Source organism: Macrobrachium nipponense, chromosome 11 (genome assembly GCF_015104395.2).
Source record: "Macrobrachium nipponense isolate FS-2020 chromosome 11, ASM1510439v2, whole genome shotgun sequence".
Classification (NCBI taxonomy): Eukaryota; Metazoa; Arthropoda; class Malacostraca; order Decapoda; family Palaemonidae; genus Macrobrachium; species Macrobrachium nipponense.
Window position 1 is genome coordinate 75809222 of NC_061087.1, and position 17500 is coordinate 75826721.

At 30.5% G+C, this 17500-nt stretch overlaps 1 protein-coding gene across 2 annotated transcripts in view; it reads right to left on the reverse strand.

The window, feature by feature from the left end:
- The window catches only part of LOC135206328 (carbonic anhydrase-related protein 10-like), a 143812-nt gene that overhangs the window by 13784 nt on the left and 112528 nt on the right, over positions 1-17500 (reverse strand). For both annotated transcript variants that reach the window (XM_064237756.1, XM_064237750.1), the window contains exon 8: positions 7067-7192. In XM_064237756.1, coding sequence (XP_064093826.1) covers positions 7067-7192 — 126 coding nt within the window. The remainder of the gene's footprint in view (positions 1-7066; positions 7193-17500) is intronic.

A 17500-nucleotide genomic window follows, 5' to 3' on the forward strand; every position in this document is an offset into this window, starting at 1 on the left:
ATTGCCATAATGAGTCCATGATGGTCTGAATATAATAAGAAGACTCTAAAGCTGAACAAGAATAAAGCAGCAGCCTTCCTTGACTAAAGTACCTTTGTAGTTTAGCACATCTATCGACGGAAAATCGATGTTTGCGGGACTTGCAGTAAGTTTCCCATATTTATTCATATACTATTTATAATATTTATTCTTGTATCAATACCAGATTACAGTATCTGAGAGACAAGCTTCAAAAATATGTTTTTGAAAATGCTGTGATCAGTAGTATATCTCGAGATAAAGAGGCAGATAATGCATTTTCCCAGAGATCATCCATTAATGTTGCACAATGTTTTCATAGTTTTTTTTACACGTACTAACAAGTCTTTATGATGAAAAAGCGGTTGAAATGAGTAAGATAAATCAGCAAATACATAAATGTGTATATTGTTATATTCTTTAAGTACCAAGTAGCCATACGCTGAGACCTATACATAACTGCCATTTATAAATATGTATTTAATTGCAACCATGTCTGTAATTACTGTAAAACTGTGTGCGTGCGTAAATAAGGAAATACTAGTTGAATACCATTGTTTATGACTACTATGGGTTTCACAGGCATTGCAAGCACGTTTTTGAGCAATAACTGTAACGAACAGGCTTATCAGTACGAGATTTTGCTATAGTGTATAAGAGTATAGTGTATAAGACTATGATGAATCACTAATTGTAAAGAATATAGACACTTGTCCTTGTACCAAGAGGCAAAAACTCCATTAGCCAGAAATGGATACGAAGACAACAGTATAAAAAAGCTCTGTCTACCTTCTCCCTCCACCTCCACCACCCCACCCCCCCTCTTTCTTCCTTCGCTCTCCTCTCTTCCCTCATCTGGCTCCCCCCCCCTCTCTCTCTCTCTCTCTGAAAGTTGCTTCAGTTTCAACTTATTGTACGATTGTTTAATCTGTTTTATCTAATAATTTACATTGTTGTATAAATCTAATGAGCCACTCGGTTGTTACCTGCCAGTTGACCAAATTATTTATTCATTGTCCGCCCATCTCTCTCTCTCTCTCTCTCTCTCTCTCTCTCTCTGTGTGGTAGCGGGACTGTAAATGGTTATTAGAGTGAGAGATATCTTAATGCATGGTGGAGTAGTAGACCGATAAACACTATGATTGATGGTAAGGCGACTGTTATACTTGTGATTGGTTACCTTCTTCGCAATCCTCATTTGGACTCAGGGCATCATCCACATACTTGTATTACGAAGGTAAAGAAGAGATGGCCACCTCGGAACATGAGTGTCGGTATGGTTGCAGAAATACATTTGTCACGCAACTTTTCAACTTTTTTAGCAAAGAAAAACTCGCCAATTGCCTTCAAATTGGTCTGAATAGGTAACTGGATGTACTTACTCTGTGTTACAAATAACAATTGAGCCTTTCTACCCATTCATTAGAGTTAAAGCCTTGATCATACCGATGACATAATCTTTAATTCAATATAAATATATATATATATATATATATATATATATATATATATATATATATTTATAATTGTATAGATATAAAGGTATAAGCCACGAAGAAAAAATAAACAACAGAGTTTCTGCAAGATCTTTCGACTCCGTTGTTTATTTTGCTTCGTGGCGTATACCTTTATTTATTGATTTATCACGTTCCAAACTTTCGTGATTCAGTTACTATACATTACACACACACACACACACACACACACATATATATATATATATATATATATATATATATATATAATATACATATATATGTATATATATGTATATATATATATATATATATATATATATAATATATACATATATACATTATATATATATCTATATATATATATATATATACATATATATATATATATATATATGATATATATATATACATATATATATATATATATATATATATATATATATATATTATATATATATATATTATATATATATATATATATATATATATATATATATATATATATACAGAATAAACATTCATGACTTAAAGATATGTGCATCGGTATGATCAAGGCTTAACTCTAATGAATGGGAGGGCTGTAGAAAGGCTTAATTGTTATTTGTAACACAGAGTAAGTATTTCCAGTTACCTATTCAAACCAATTTGAAGGCAATTGGCGACTTTCTCTTTGCTAGAAAAGTCAAAAAGTTGTGTGTCAAACGTATATCTGCAACCTTGCCGACACTTACGTTCCGAGGTGGCCATATATATAATATATATATATATATATATATATAATATATATATATATATATATATATAATATATATATACATACATACACCTACATACATACATACATACATACATACATACATACTTACTTATATATTAAGTAGAAGGTAACCAAACACAAGTAAAACAGTCGCTTTGCCATCAATCATAATTAGCGTCTACCGTTCTACTATTACACCATACTTTCAGATATCTCTCACTCCAATAACCATTTACAGTGCCACTACCACACACACACAACACACACACACACACACACACAGAGTGCAGGTGAGGGAGGGAAGGAGGAATGGGGGTTGGAGGTGGAGGGAGAGTATAGGCGGAGCTTTTTTATACTGTTGTCTTCGTATCCATTTCTGGCTGGTGGAGTTTTTGCGTCTTGGTATAGGCATAAGTGTCTATATTCTTTACAATTAATGATTCATCATACTCTTATAAATTACGGTAATGGGTGTAATACACTATAGCAAAATCTCGTACTGACACGAGTGTACGTTACAGATTTATTGCCCAAAAATATGCTTGCACTGTCTATGAAACCCATAGTAGATGTTCAGTTTTCTGTAAAAGAAAACTATTGTGCTTGCTTTTTATGTCCGTCCGCCCTCCGATTAGAAAAAAAAACAACACCAAGGCTAGAGGTATGCGAATTGATATTTTGATCACCACCCTCCAATCATTCAACATAGTACCATATTGCAACCGTATAGCCTCAGTAGTTTTGTTTTTGTTTTATTTAAGGTTAAATTTAGCCATGAATTGTGCATCTGGTAGCACTTTCTGGAGCCATGGGACACATCCTTACTCTATCGCATCTGGTTAGCAACTTGAGAGCTGCTGATTATAGTTGATGGTTTTTTACTTGTTTCTATTCTATCCGGTCGAACAGTTTCAGTAGATTTGACTCGTCTTTACTTAAATTATAAAGATTAAGCTTTCATCGGGTAAGAGGTGTCAATGGAACTGTTATGTTTTACTGTGTGTGTGTGTATGTGTGTCGGCTATTTGTCTGTCGGTCTACAATTTTTCTGTCTGCCCTTAGATCTTAAAAACATACTGAGGCTAGAGGGCTACAGATTGGTATGTTGATCATCCACACTCCAATTATGAAACATGCCAAATTGCAGTTATCTAGCCGCAGTAATTTTGATTTTATTTAAGGTTAAATTCAGCCATGATTGTGTGTCTAGCACTGCTATAGGTGCCAACAACACAGGCCAGCACCGAGCTATGGCTCAATGTTTCATGGGCCGTGGCTGAGAGTTTCATACAGCATTATACGCTCTACTGAAAACTCGATTGTAGTATAATTCTGTTACTTTTTTAAATATTTACTCTAACAAAAATTTAATGAAGGTCATTATATTTAAGTTTTCGAATCATGAATTAGTAATTGTTTTTCTTTTTTGTTTCTGTCAGACATGATGAGGCCATGTTCACTGTGATACCTGCAGTCATACTGAAATACGATGTTGTATGATGAATGTAAAGAAATTCAGAATGAAATGCTTCTAATCTGCGAGAAATTGCAATTGGGAAGAATACTGCTAATAATAAAGATTGCCTAAATAGATAAAGAAAATACTTATATTCTTTTTCTTTCCCACCGTTATCCCTACATTAAGGGGTCGGTTGCCTGATGCACCTTCTCCACTGCCTTCTATCAAAGGCATCCTTCACCTAACCTCTTCTCTCAATATATTTATAGTCATAATATCTAAAGCTGCATCAGATAAAAGTCTTGAAAAGAGAAGTAAATCTATAGATAATAATTGGTTTGAGGTCTGCTTTTAATAGTCAAATTGTAAATTTTTCTAATAGAAGCCAGAAGAGATGATGCAGTGACCGTGGAACAACTGTAGAAATTTCTTGAAACAAATAATACTTTGTACTGTTAATAGTGTGCAAGGTGATGAGGTTAGTGCATTAATAGGCAAAGATTGTTACCTACAGTCAACTCCTCATGTAAAGTAAACTTGTTACTCGATAACACTGGCCTGCGTTTCAAAACTTTTTTACAAAGGTCAAGGGTTTTCCAACTGATTTAGTGCCCGTTTTGCATGCTGAATTCAAAAATACAGGACTGGTTTCTAAGATATAGTCTGTTTCTATTCCAGCATATTTTTCCAAAATATCACAATTATCCAAGCGTTTATGGGCTTTGTTTTTGCAAAACCGGGTCGTGGATAACCTTTAATGATTATTTTTATTTCTCTTTTCAGGACTAGATATGTATAAAAATTGATCAGAAGTGTAAAAGCCATCCTAATAGGTTCTATTACATCTACAGACATATGATTTTTCCAGACCGTCAAGCAAAAATCACGGATTTTGTGAAGACGGCATATCAAGCTTAGTTTGGAGTCAAACTAGGGGACCAGGATAAGCCATTCGCTCCCCATATCTGCTATAAAACGTGTAGAAAACTTCCGGTATTGGAGGAACAAGAAAAGGAAGAGTATGCCATTTGGTCTCCCAATGGTGTGAAGAGAAGGGAAAGCTCACGTTACCGACTGCTACTTATGCATGACAAATCTAAAATGCATCAATTGCTAGAGCAAGCACCATGTTCAATACCCTGATGTTCCTTCTGCCATAAAGCCAGTCCCCCATGGCCCTGATCTTACTATTCCTGAGCCAAATGTCACCATGGAATCTGGTTCTGATTCCGAATCTAGTTTCATGACTGATACAGCTGAGTGTGGTGCATACAGGCCAGAAGAGGACGACCAACCGGTGCCTTTGACCCAAGCCGAACTCAATGACCTAACACGAGACCTGAACCTTTCCAAGGAGTCTACCCAGCTACTGGGTTCTTATCTTCGAGAGAAACGTTTACTGGCACCAGGAACAACATTCTATTGGCATCGAGATCGCGAGAGAGAATTTAGAAAATCCTTCACGTTTGATGAAGCATCTTCACTGGTCTACTGTGACGATATTGCCGACCTGATTGAATTACTTGGTCTGAAGTATGATGCTATGGAATAGAGACTTTTCATTGACTCATCTAACAGAAGTCTCAAGGCAGTTCTTCTGAATAATGTAAAAAAGTTTTCGTCGATCCCTGTTGGGTACTCGGTTGAAATGAAAGAATCCCACAAAAGCATGGAACGTCTGTTGTCTGCTCTGAACTACCAGGATCATAAATGGTTGACCTGTGGAGATCTTAAAGTTGCTTGACTCATCCTAGGACTTCAAGGTGGTTACACAAAATATCCATGCTTTCTGTGCTTATGGGATAGCCGTTCTGATGACCTGCATTATGTCAAACAAGAGTGGCCATCAAGACAAGGGTTAAAACCTGGGTCACACAACGTTCTGTCCCACCCTCTGGTTGAAACGAGCAAGATATTGCTTCCACCCCTCCGCATCAAATTCGGTCTCATGAAGACCTTTGTAAAGGCATTGGACAAGTAAGGTAGAAGATTTGCTTTCCCCCATCAGAAGTTTCAGCAAAAAAGTTCATTTTACTCTTCTTGCTATCTATTCAAAATATTTTGTGAGCCTTCTTTGAATAAATCCGTATAATATTTTCAACATTGTGTTTCATTCACCGACAAATAGATCGGAATTTAGGATATTTTTAATGTGCTAATATTTCATTAATTTGATCTGATTGAGTAAAATAGCATGATTTTTTAAATTCAGTGCAAAAAAACTGGCCTAAAATCAGGTATTATATGTTAGACCTTGAAAACAGCGCAAGCCAGTGTAATCAGCTTTAGGTGGAACCGCTAACATCATTCTAAAATGTGATCATGAAATTCAAAAGGCCATCACCTCATATGGTGCACTATAGGCATTACTTGAGGTTCTTTGCAGCGTCCCATCGGCCGTAGCTGCAACATTTTCAATCCTTTTACTGTACCTTCGTTCATACTCTCTTCCGTTTCTCTTTCCAACATTTCCTAATAATTGATACATAGCGCTTGGCCTTTGGCCTAAATCCTACTCTCTTCTATTCTGTTGTAATAGCTATGAAGTTACGTTACGATAGGTTACATGAACAAACGTGACAAATATCATGTGCTGACCTGTTTCTGTCAGAGGTGTGGATATCTAGAGAGGGATTGAAAGTTCTATTGAGATGTTGTCAAGTGTATAAATTGTACGAGACAGAAAAGAAAAGATAACAAACGTTGGTTGAATTCACGCAAAAGGATACAAATGTTCATGTCATGAAGTGCAGCTTTGTAAATATTCAGTCAACTGGTAATAAACCACTGCAGATGAGAGAGTTGATAAATGTGAAGTCTTTTCATATACTAGCTGTAGCTGAAAACATTGAACGACTTCGATACCGATAAGATAACTGCGATGATCCCACTTACTCATATTTCCTTCATATTCTGAGATAGGGTACGTCAGGAGGCGGAGTTATACATTTTGTTCTCGTCAGTAGTTCTCCTTTTGAAATCCCTAAATGAACTCGGTGTAGGAGTTTTAAATATTTCGAAAAGGAAATGAAATACTCTGTTATAAGTGTTTTTTCAGTCAATTAAATGGAGAACGGGACGTGATTCTTCCTATGTGTCTGCAAGCATGTGTGAAAGTGAGGAATAATTGGCGTCTTGCAAATGCCTATAGGGAAATAGGACCAGACAATAATCCTACTGTAAGAAAGAATCCTAACGATTTCTGCTTTATTTTTACCATAAAAATTGTTGATATATGACGTGTCAGTCTTAAGCAGTTATTCATTTTTTTTTTTTTTTTTTTTTTTTTTTTTTTTTTTACCAAGAATAAAACTAAAAATGACGGTTCTCTCTCAAATATTGAATGATACTCACCAGAGAATATGGCGGAATGTTGGTTCTTATGACCCTCGTGTGTAAGGGCTGTAATGGCCTGAAGTTTCCGGTGATTGGCAAAGCTTGGCCATGAGTGCCTCGACGTAAGGACTGTAGCTGCCATAACTGGAAAAGCAGAAATATAACAGATTGATTTAAAAATGCATTATGAATGGAGTAAGCTTGCCAGCTACTCTCTCTCTCTCTCTCTCTCTCTCTCTCTCTCTCTCTCTCTCTCTCTCTCTCTCATGATAGTAACTACAGGGATTAAGTAATTTTAATTTTACAGTAATATTATGGATTTCTAACTTTTAAAAAAAACATGATAGTTTTCTGATAGCTAAAAAAAACCATGATAGTTTTCTGATAGCGATCAGGTACCGGGAAGATTGCATTTATCGTTAATGCTTGAATATTAGCTGGATTTAATTTTCAATTTGTAACAGGTTCATCTGATGAAAATGTGTAAAATTACTAAATTTCCAGAGCTATTTGACTGTAAAAGGTGTCTTATACCCAGCACGAACAGGAAAATCTCTGATGACCTAAGTCATAAGTTTTATTATATTGTTAATTATTGATCGTTCTTCAGATCATCAAGGGTGAAAGTTTAAAAAATATTTCGTGGTGTCGTTTTGTAAAAATAAATTAAGAAAATTAACGTGAAGAAGTTAACTTCTTGCCATTTTATTATTCTTGCTTGAAGCTGGTTCCTGAAATGACGTCGCACCTCCAGTGTCAAGAGGTAATATATTTTGTAAGTTGCAAGAGAAAGTTTTGGTGTGGTTTCTCCATGACTCTTCGATACTTCTTGCAACTTGGGTGGGAACTAACATCTCATATTTTGTTATATTTCTCTGCTATAAAGAGAATATATGCCTTTACAAAGTTCGTGTGGCGATTGTTGTCTGCGTGTGTGTGTGTTTGCATGTATAAGAGAGGGTATGGTCATCAAATATCCGCATCAGCAAATTTTAAAGATGGATATCCACATCCGCAAATGTGAAAATAGATATCAGCATCCTGTAAATCCCAAATTTAGACATATAGATATATATATATATATATATATATATATATATATATATATATATATATATATATATATTATATATATATATATATATATACATATATATAAATATATATATATATATATATATATATATATATATACATACATATATATCTATATATATATATATCTATATATATATATATATATATATATCTATATATATATATATCATATACATATATATATACATATATATATATATATATATATATATATACATATACATATATACATACATATACATATACATATATATACATATACTATTGATACTATATATATATATTGATACATATATATAATATATATATATATATATATATATATATATATATATATAATAAAGGCATTGTTCTACTGGATAGGGATGCATATATCAACAAGATGAACAATGTCCTTTCCGACGCTACAAAATTTAGGGAGGTTGGACCTCCAGAATTTAGTCTAATATTCAAGACCAAGGACAAGATTAATCGTAGCCTTAAACAACTTTTTGACAATAATGTTTTGAATGATCAGACATATCGGTCTCTTTATAGTACTGGCTCTTCTTTCAGTTCCTTTACGTCCAATATTAGCTGCCTATAACTCACCAAATTTTGCCTTAGCCAAATTTCTAGTCCCCCTACTCAAACGGTTTTAACAAGCAATGAACATACATTACTGATTCCTCCCAATTTATTCCCGAGATTTTACAGCAACACCCTGGTCATTTTATGGTTAGTTACGATGTATCCTCACTGTTCACCAATGTACCTCTCACCGAAACCATAGATATAATAATTAGTGCTTTATTCCCCTACTGAAGATAGTGTTTTTTTGAAGGTTTTGATATTGACTCTTTTAGGAACTGTTTTGGAACAGCTGTGATGGATAACTATTTCATTTTTAACGGGGGAAAATTTACAAACAAACTGATGGCATGGCAATGGGCTCTCCTTTAGGTCCCACATTTGCCAATATTCTTATGTGTCACTTGGAAAAACTATTTCTTGACCAGTGTCCTTCATCTTTTAAACCCATTTTTTATAAAAGATACGTAGACGATACGTTTGTACCTTTTAAAGATAAAGATCATGCACATTTGTTCCTTAATTTCATTAACTCATTTCACCCGAACATTAATTTTACTATGGACATAGAATCGAATAACGAACTGCCATTTTTAGATATAACAATTTCACGATGTAATGATAAATTCTAACAGGTGTTTTTTAGAAAGAAGACTTTTATTGGTTTGGGAACAAATTTCTTTAGCTTTGTCCGTTGGTTTTAAACTTAATGCATGCAAGACATTATGTGTAGAGCTTATAATTTGTCATGCAACTGGGTCAAATTCCATGAGGAAGTAGTTTTCTTAGCAAAACTATTTTAACAGAAATTGCTATCCATCCCACCTATTTAAGAAAATCTTGAGAGAGTTTTTAAATGACATTGTTAAACGAAAGCACCCACTTTTAATGTACCTAAAAAAGAACTGTATATATCCTTGCCTTTTGTTCAACATATAAACTTGTAAAACGAGAGCTCACCGTCGTACTCAGCAATATGTACCCATATGTTAAATTTAATTTTATCTTCAAGAACCCTTAAAAATCAGAAGTCTTTTCAAGTTCAAGGACACCCTACCGCAGTTGATGCGATCTTCAACGGTATATTTGTTTACTTGTCCCAAATGTAATTTGGGAACCTATGTCGGTAATTCGAGTCGGCTGTTGAAGGTTCGCATCGATTGCCATCGGGTGTCAGTCACCGAACAGGAATAACTTTATCTAAGAAAGAATTTTCTGCAATACGCAACCATGCAATAAAATGTAAACATACCATTCAGATACAATGATTTTAAAAGTCTTATCCCAAATGGCATAGATAACCGGTTCATTACCCATTCTCCAGTCCCTCTTCATTAAACAAACTTGTCACCAACCCCCTCACAACCATTCAACTGCTGTAGCAACTGAACATTACTTATAGACCATTCGCCCTTTCTAACCTCTTCATCGGCCTTTTTGTTATTTATTTCTCTCCCCCTTTAAGTTCCAAAAAATAAATAATATTCAGTCTTATCTATACTTCTGTACGCCGGTGAGTTCTTTTCGTTTCGCTATTTTTTTGCTTTGTTTTGTCCGCCCTTTTATAATATATATATTTTTTTTTATTTTTCTCCGATTTTGTAATCATATTACGGAGAAATTTTTTGCTTGGTACGATTTCAATGTTTTTCTCCTGTCATTTAGTAACAAAACGTAACTTTTCTTAGTTGCTTGCACGTGAGGTGGTTTGTGCTGTAGAATGTGTCTTTTGTTTTTGTTTTATTTATTTTGAAGTGTCATTGGTAACTTAGTAGCTTCTTTTGGCCTTTTTAACTGGTCGATCTTTCTTATTCAATTTAGTTACGGCCGTCTTACTTTTATATAAAATTCGAATTTCAATTTCCAACTGATATATTGTTAATTAATAATATATATATATTACTTTTTGAAATTTTAACATAAGCATAATTTAATTACTGTGGCCCCATTTTAGTCTGATTTAATGATAAGAATTTTAATGTTTTCCTTGTTTTTTAGCCCTGAAGATTGGGATTTATATCCCGAAACGTAGGCGTTTGGAGTGAAAATTAGAAAGTTTTTAAACGAAAAAATGCCTGAAGTTTTTCCTGCTGGCCAATACCTCTTTTTTATTATATATATATATACATAGAAAAAAAAAAAAAAAACCATATATATACATGGTAGCATAAGCCCAGCATACATACATACTACACATACACACATATATATAGATATATAGTATAGACCCATATACATAATACAGTATACAATATACAATACTATACATATACCACAATACATAATACATAATAACATAATCATATAACAATAATATCTATTTAATATATATATACATATACTGGGAGACATATACATACAATAATATATATTTATTTATATTAAATAAATAATAATAATATATAATATAATGTAGATTTAGTATACTTATAGTATAGTAGTTGCCATAGTAATATATATATAGTATATACACAATATATATATCATAATTATTATATATCTACATATATAATAGTATACATATTACTATACTATATTATAGATACAGTCATATATATACACAATATACAATTTACACACAAACAATATATATCTATATATACCTATATATATATACTAAATAATAAGCATCATATCTATACATATACAATATGTACATAATACCATTATACATATACATATATATATATATAAGATATATATTATATATAGTACTACATATATAAACATACATATAAACATACATATATATAATATATAGTATATTATATATATTTACATATATACTATATATATATAATATAATTATATACATATTACCATATACACAACATATAAAATATATGCATATATATATATATATCATACATTAACAACCTACATATATATTTATATGTATGTATAAGGTTGTTATATTATTATATAATAATATATATATATACTTATAATATATATTTATATATAGTATATATAATATGTATATATATATATATATATATACACATAGTACATACAATGAATAACTATAATGTATTATCATATATATAGCTGTACTATATAGTAATACTATATTACTCTATGTAATTATAGGTACATCTATATATATATTAGATATATATTATTATTATATATTCTTGTTATAATATTATCTTTCTCTATATTATGATATCATTTCATTAATCTATGTATATATATACTACTAATAATAAACTCTCTTACATATTATGTAATATAAATCTATTAATATTATATATTCCATATATATAGACAATATATATCTAATATATATAATATATATTAAATATATTAATTATTATATATCTATATCTATATTATATTGAAGTATATATAATATATAGTATTATATATAACTATATACTATACTCATTATAACATATAGATACTATATATATATATGTATATATATGTAATATATAGAATATTATATTATACTTAGTATACTTTTATTTATATAACATAAAAAGTATATAAATTATATATCACTATATTTTATTATATTTATTTATATATATATATATAATATATATAGCATATATATGCTATCTAATTATATATAGTATTCTACAATATAATCTACATAACATATATAGACATATCACATAATATATATTTTATTTATATATATATAATATTAATATCATTATATAGTTAATTATTATATATATATATATATAACAATATATTATAATATACATATATACTACATATAATATCTATTATAATATATATAATATATATAATATAATTATTCGACTATTATAATCATATATATAAACTAATATAAATATATGTATATATATAATATCAATCTATAAGAATATTATAATATATATATAATATATATAATATATAATAATAATAATATTATATATAAATATTATAATATAATATATATATATAACTAGTTATATATTAATATCATATATATATCTATGTAATATATACATATATATATTAATATATATATACATAATATTATATATATATAATATCTATTTAATATAATTATACTAATTATAATACAGATACAATATATATATATTAATTAAGATATATAATTTCTATATAATCTATTATATCGTATAGATAATAGATATAATATATCTATATCATGTCTAGTCTAATATAATAATATATATTAATAATTTATATATTATAATATATATATATATACAGATTATCATATATATATATACTATATATAATTTATATATTATATATAATAAATATCTAATTAATATATATATATATATATATAATATATATAATCATAGATATATATATAATAAGAATAAATATAATATATTAATATAATGTATATATACAATATAATTAATATTATTATATAATATTGTATAATATCCATATATAATATATAGATACATTTATATATACATATATATACATACAGATACATATATTTATATTTAATATATAAATCATATATATACAATCTAATTTTTTTTTTTTTTTTTGAATATATAGTTATATAATATATATACTATATATATTTCATATAATATATTATAATATACAATACAATATATATTATCTATAAAATATATCTTAATAATATAATATACTATATATTAATATATATATATAATTATATATTATTTAAATTATAAATATATAATAGTATAATATTTTATATATATTATACATATATATACATCATATATACTATACCTATATTACATATTATTATTTACATAGAATACATATATACATAAATTATATACATTATGATATTATATATAGATACATATATATACATTATATACCAATATAACAGACTACATATATAATATATATATATAAATACATATACCATTATACATACCCTTATAATATAAAATAATATAACATATCACATATACATATACTATATATAATATATACTATATATCATACGTATATAAATTACTATATAACATATAATATTAATACATATATATATTATAATATATAATATTATAAATAATATATATATATTAATATGTATGTTATATTATATATAACATAATTGCATAATACATATACATATAACCTTATATACATAATACAATACATATACATATACATATACTATAACATAATAGCATATCAACATTACATATACATATATATATTATAACATATATTATATATAAGGACCTATTTATATATATTATATATATATTTATTTAATACTATTATTACTTATATATATTATATATATCCAATAATATATATAATATATATTATAATTAATAGAGGAGAGAGAGAGAGGAGAGAGAGAGAGAGAGCGATATGCAATTAAGTTTGTTCAACTTTTTTTCAACTATGTTGTTTGAGGGATAAGTGGAAACAGCCGTTCTGTGGAATAGACCTCCGTTTATCAATTCATTTTGCCAAATTTGATAATGAATGCAGTTCCCGTGTAAAAGATTTTCCTTGGCCATTAAGTAGTTACCTTTTAATGCGCGAAAAAGTAATTTCATTTTTCAAAAGTATAATCAATTGAAAAGAATATGCAACTGCTGGCCAGTTGTTGTATACCATGACCTGGTTTCTGTAGTGTCAAGTAAGTTTGCTGATGCAATTTGCTAGATCGTTGTGATTGCCAGAACGCAATATATTCCCTCGCAGCCGAACAAATAAATCAATAAATTGCTGTCAAAAGATAGATAATCTCGGGAAATTTGCTTCGTAAACAGAACGTTAAAAGTTCTTTCATGCCATCCCATTCAAATATCTAATCTGGAAGGTCATTTTTTAATTTTTTATACTAGAATTTCTGGAAGGTAGTGAGACCACGCCTTACTGCCTAGAAAAAAAAATGTTCCTTCACACACTGCGACCCAGATGTCTCACAATTTGTATTCAACGGTACGTCTGAGAAGCAAACTAGCCTGTTCTCACGAAATCTCATTTCCTGCTATACTACTTGTTAGTTATATTTTCCTAATGAAACTCTTCACCCATAAGTGGCTCTCTGAACTTATATTCTCCTGAAGTCCGGTAGAAAACGTTTAATAACAATTTTGTTACTAAGGTCTACATAATCATGCAGTTAACTTGTTGCATAACTGTATCATAACTAATACTCAAGTTCTCAGGAAGGAATTCTTGTTGAATTGTTACCTAGCCATTTTTTTTATAATCCACCCGTTCTCAGTAGTCATATATGCTATGTGCATTAGTTTTACCTTTGCAAAGTTTATATTAAGGAGAAATGGAGTGATACAATTAGGATTGGTTGATTTGTATGATACTGACATGGCCAACTCCTTAACTTAGAATATTTAATTTTTGTGCAACTTTGCTTTAAATTCCGTCAAGCATAATTTATTTGCGGAACTTTTGGCATTTCTCAGGTTGACATCTTAAATCCAATCCATTTTTATAACATTCTGTGGATCGATTACCGAAATTTGTACTAACGTTTCAACATTTCTTCCCTCTGTATAACAGGTAATCGTAATAAGAAATGTGTATGGTAGTTAATATCAGCAGAGGCATTTCATTGAACGACTTAATGGGTGTATGACGTTTTCGTAATGTTAAAAGCAGATTATAAGCCACCATACGTGAGGAAGAAATTTGAGTTAGATCGGAGAATGCGAATTTTATATCAGTGATTTTTATGTTAAAATGCTTATTCTTTCCATTAGAATTATGAAGATACCCATTGACTGTTGAAGTTTGCTCAGCTTACACATAATCGACCCCAAATTCCCTCGCAACAGACACACATCTTTCCGAGTGGATCTTATTTGTCCTTCCCCGGTGACAGTAAAGGAGATATGACACAGCCGCCCACTCCCTGCAAACCTGTTTGTCCGCTCCGGTTGGGGCGGTGTAGGTAAGAGAACGGAAGGCTGGGGGAAACATCCAATCTCCCCTCCTGCAAACCAGTTTGTCCGTCCCGGTTTGAGGCGGGGTAGGTTGGTGATCAGAGGGGTAGTGGAGAGAGCAACTCTGGATTCCATCACGATAACAAATTCGTTATACGATAATATCTGTATCAGAATGAGATAAACTAATGTTTAAAAAGATTAACTAAGAAAATCATTGACGGAAAAGGAATGCAAAATAATTCCAAATTGCATTAACAGCATTTATTTCGGTTGTTTGAATGACATAAACAAGATTGTTGTAAACAAATCCCTGATCGAGAGAGAGACTCCTTTGAAGCTGATCATTCCACACGTTCCTCGCAGCAGATTAAAGGTTTAATCCACTCCAGATTGCACATATTTCATGCAGATAGCATTCGGAGTTGCATATTGCGTGGCTTTATTGCCAACGATTGCAATTAGGTTAGATACATAACTGAAGCTAAATTGATAACCTGCAATATCTTTTAATCCTCGTTCCAGAAATACACCCTTCTGCCAAGGGTTGCTTTACAGACGAGTTTTGTGTATTGAAAATTATTTGAAAATTAAACATAAGCTGCGTCTGATATATATATATATATATATATATATATATATATATATATATATATATATGTGTGTGTGTGTGTTGTGTGTTGTATGTATGTATGTATGTATGTATATATATGTGTGTGTCGGTGTGTGTGGTAAAAATGTCTGTTACAGCAGAATTCCATCTTATAAAAAGAGCCCATAAAATTCCCAAAATATAGAAAGTAATTTTTATATTTCAGAGACTGCTCTCTGTCTCTTTAGGTAGGTAATGAATGAGAAAAGTTACAGGAAAGGTGTTATTTATACCAAGAGATCCATCCTCGGGTAGCTGTCTTACTAAGTCACCCCCGCTGATAATTCCTCTTTAGTTTGAAAGAAGATTTTATCCATGATGCCTGAATCCCAGGCACCCTTTAAGATGTTCATTACTTGTGTTTGTTTAATCAAGGCTGATTCTATCATCTGTCTTTGTACCAACATTTGCTGCTATAAATTATACGTGATAAATTCCAGTTTATTCTGTGGTTATGGTTATTTATATAGTTGAAAATAGCTAAGTTCTGTTGTCCATACCTAACCGACCATTTATATTGTATTAATCTCTGGAGATGTGATTCTCCTGGAAAACCGATGTAAGATTAGCCACAGTCCAGGCATGGGATTTCGTATACTCTTGTATCTTTGGGTATTGTCCTTTGTTGTACGATAATCAAGGATTTGGCTAGGGTATTTGGGTAGATGAAGGCAAAAGGGTTAGAGTTTCCAAGGGTCTGGGTCACCATCTTCATCCCTAAAGACACGAGTATACGAAATCCAATGCTAGAACTATTGACTAATCTTACATTGGTTTTTATATGAAAATCCCTTCTCCAACTTCTCCAGAGATTAATGCAACATAAACGGTCAGTTAGGTATGGACAACAGAGCTCAGCTATTTTAAACCATTTAAATAGCCATAACCACAGAATAAACTGGAATTTGTCACATATAATTTATAACAACAAATGTTGGCACAAAAGCCAAATGATAGTCAGCCTTGATTAAACAAAGACAGGTAATGAACATCTCAAAGGGCACCTGGGATTCAGATATAGATAAAATCTTCCTTCAACCAGAGCTTAAGAAGATTAAAGAAGAATTATCTGCAGGGTGACTTAGTAAAACAGCTACCTGTGGATGGATCTCTTGGTATGATTACTGCCTTCTCTGTAACTTTTCTTATTCATTACCTACCTGAAGACAGAGACAGCTGTCTCTGAAATATAGTACTTACTTTCTATGTTTTGGCTTTATGGGATCCTTTATTATCATTATCACACACACACATATTATATATATATATATA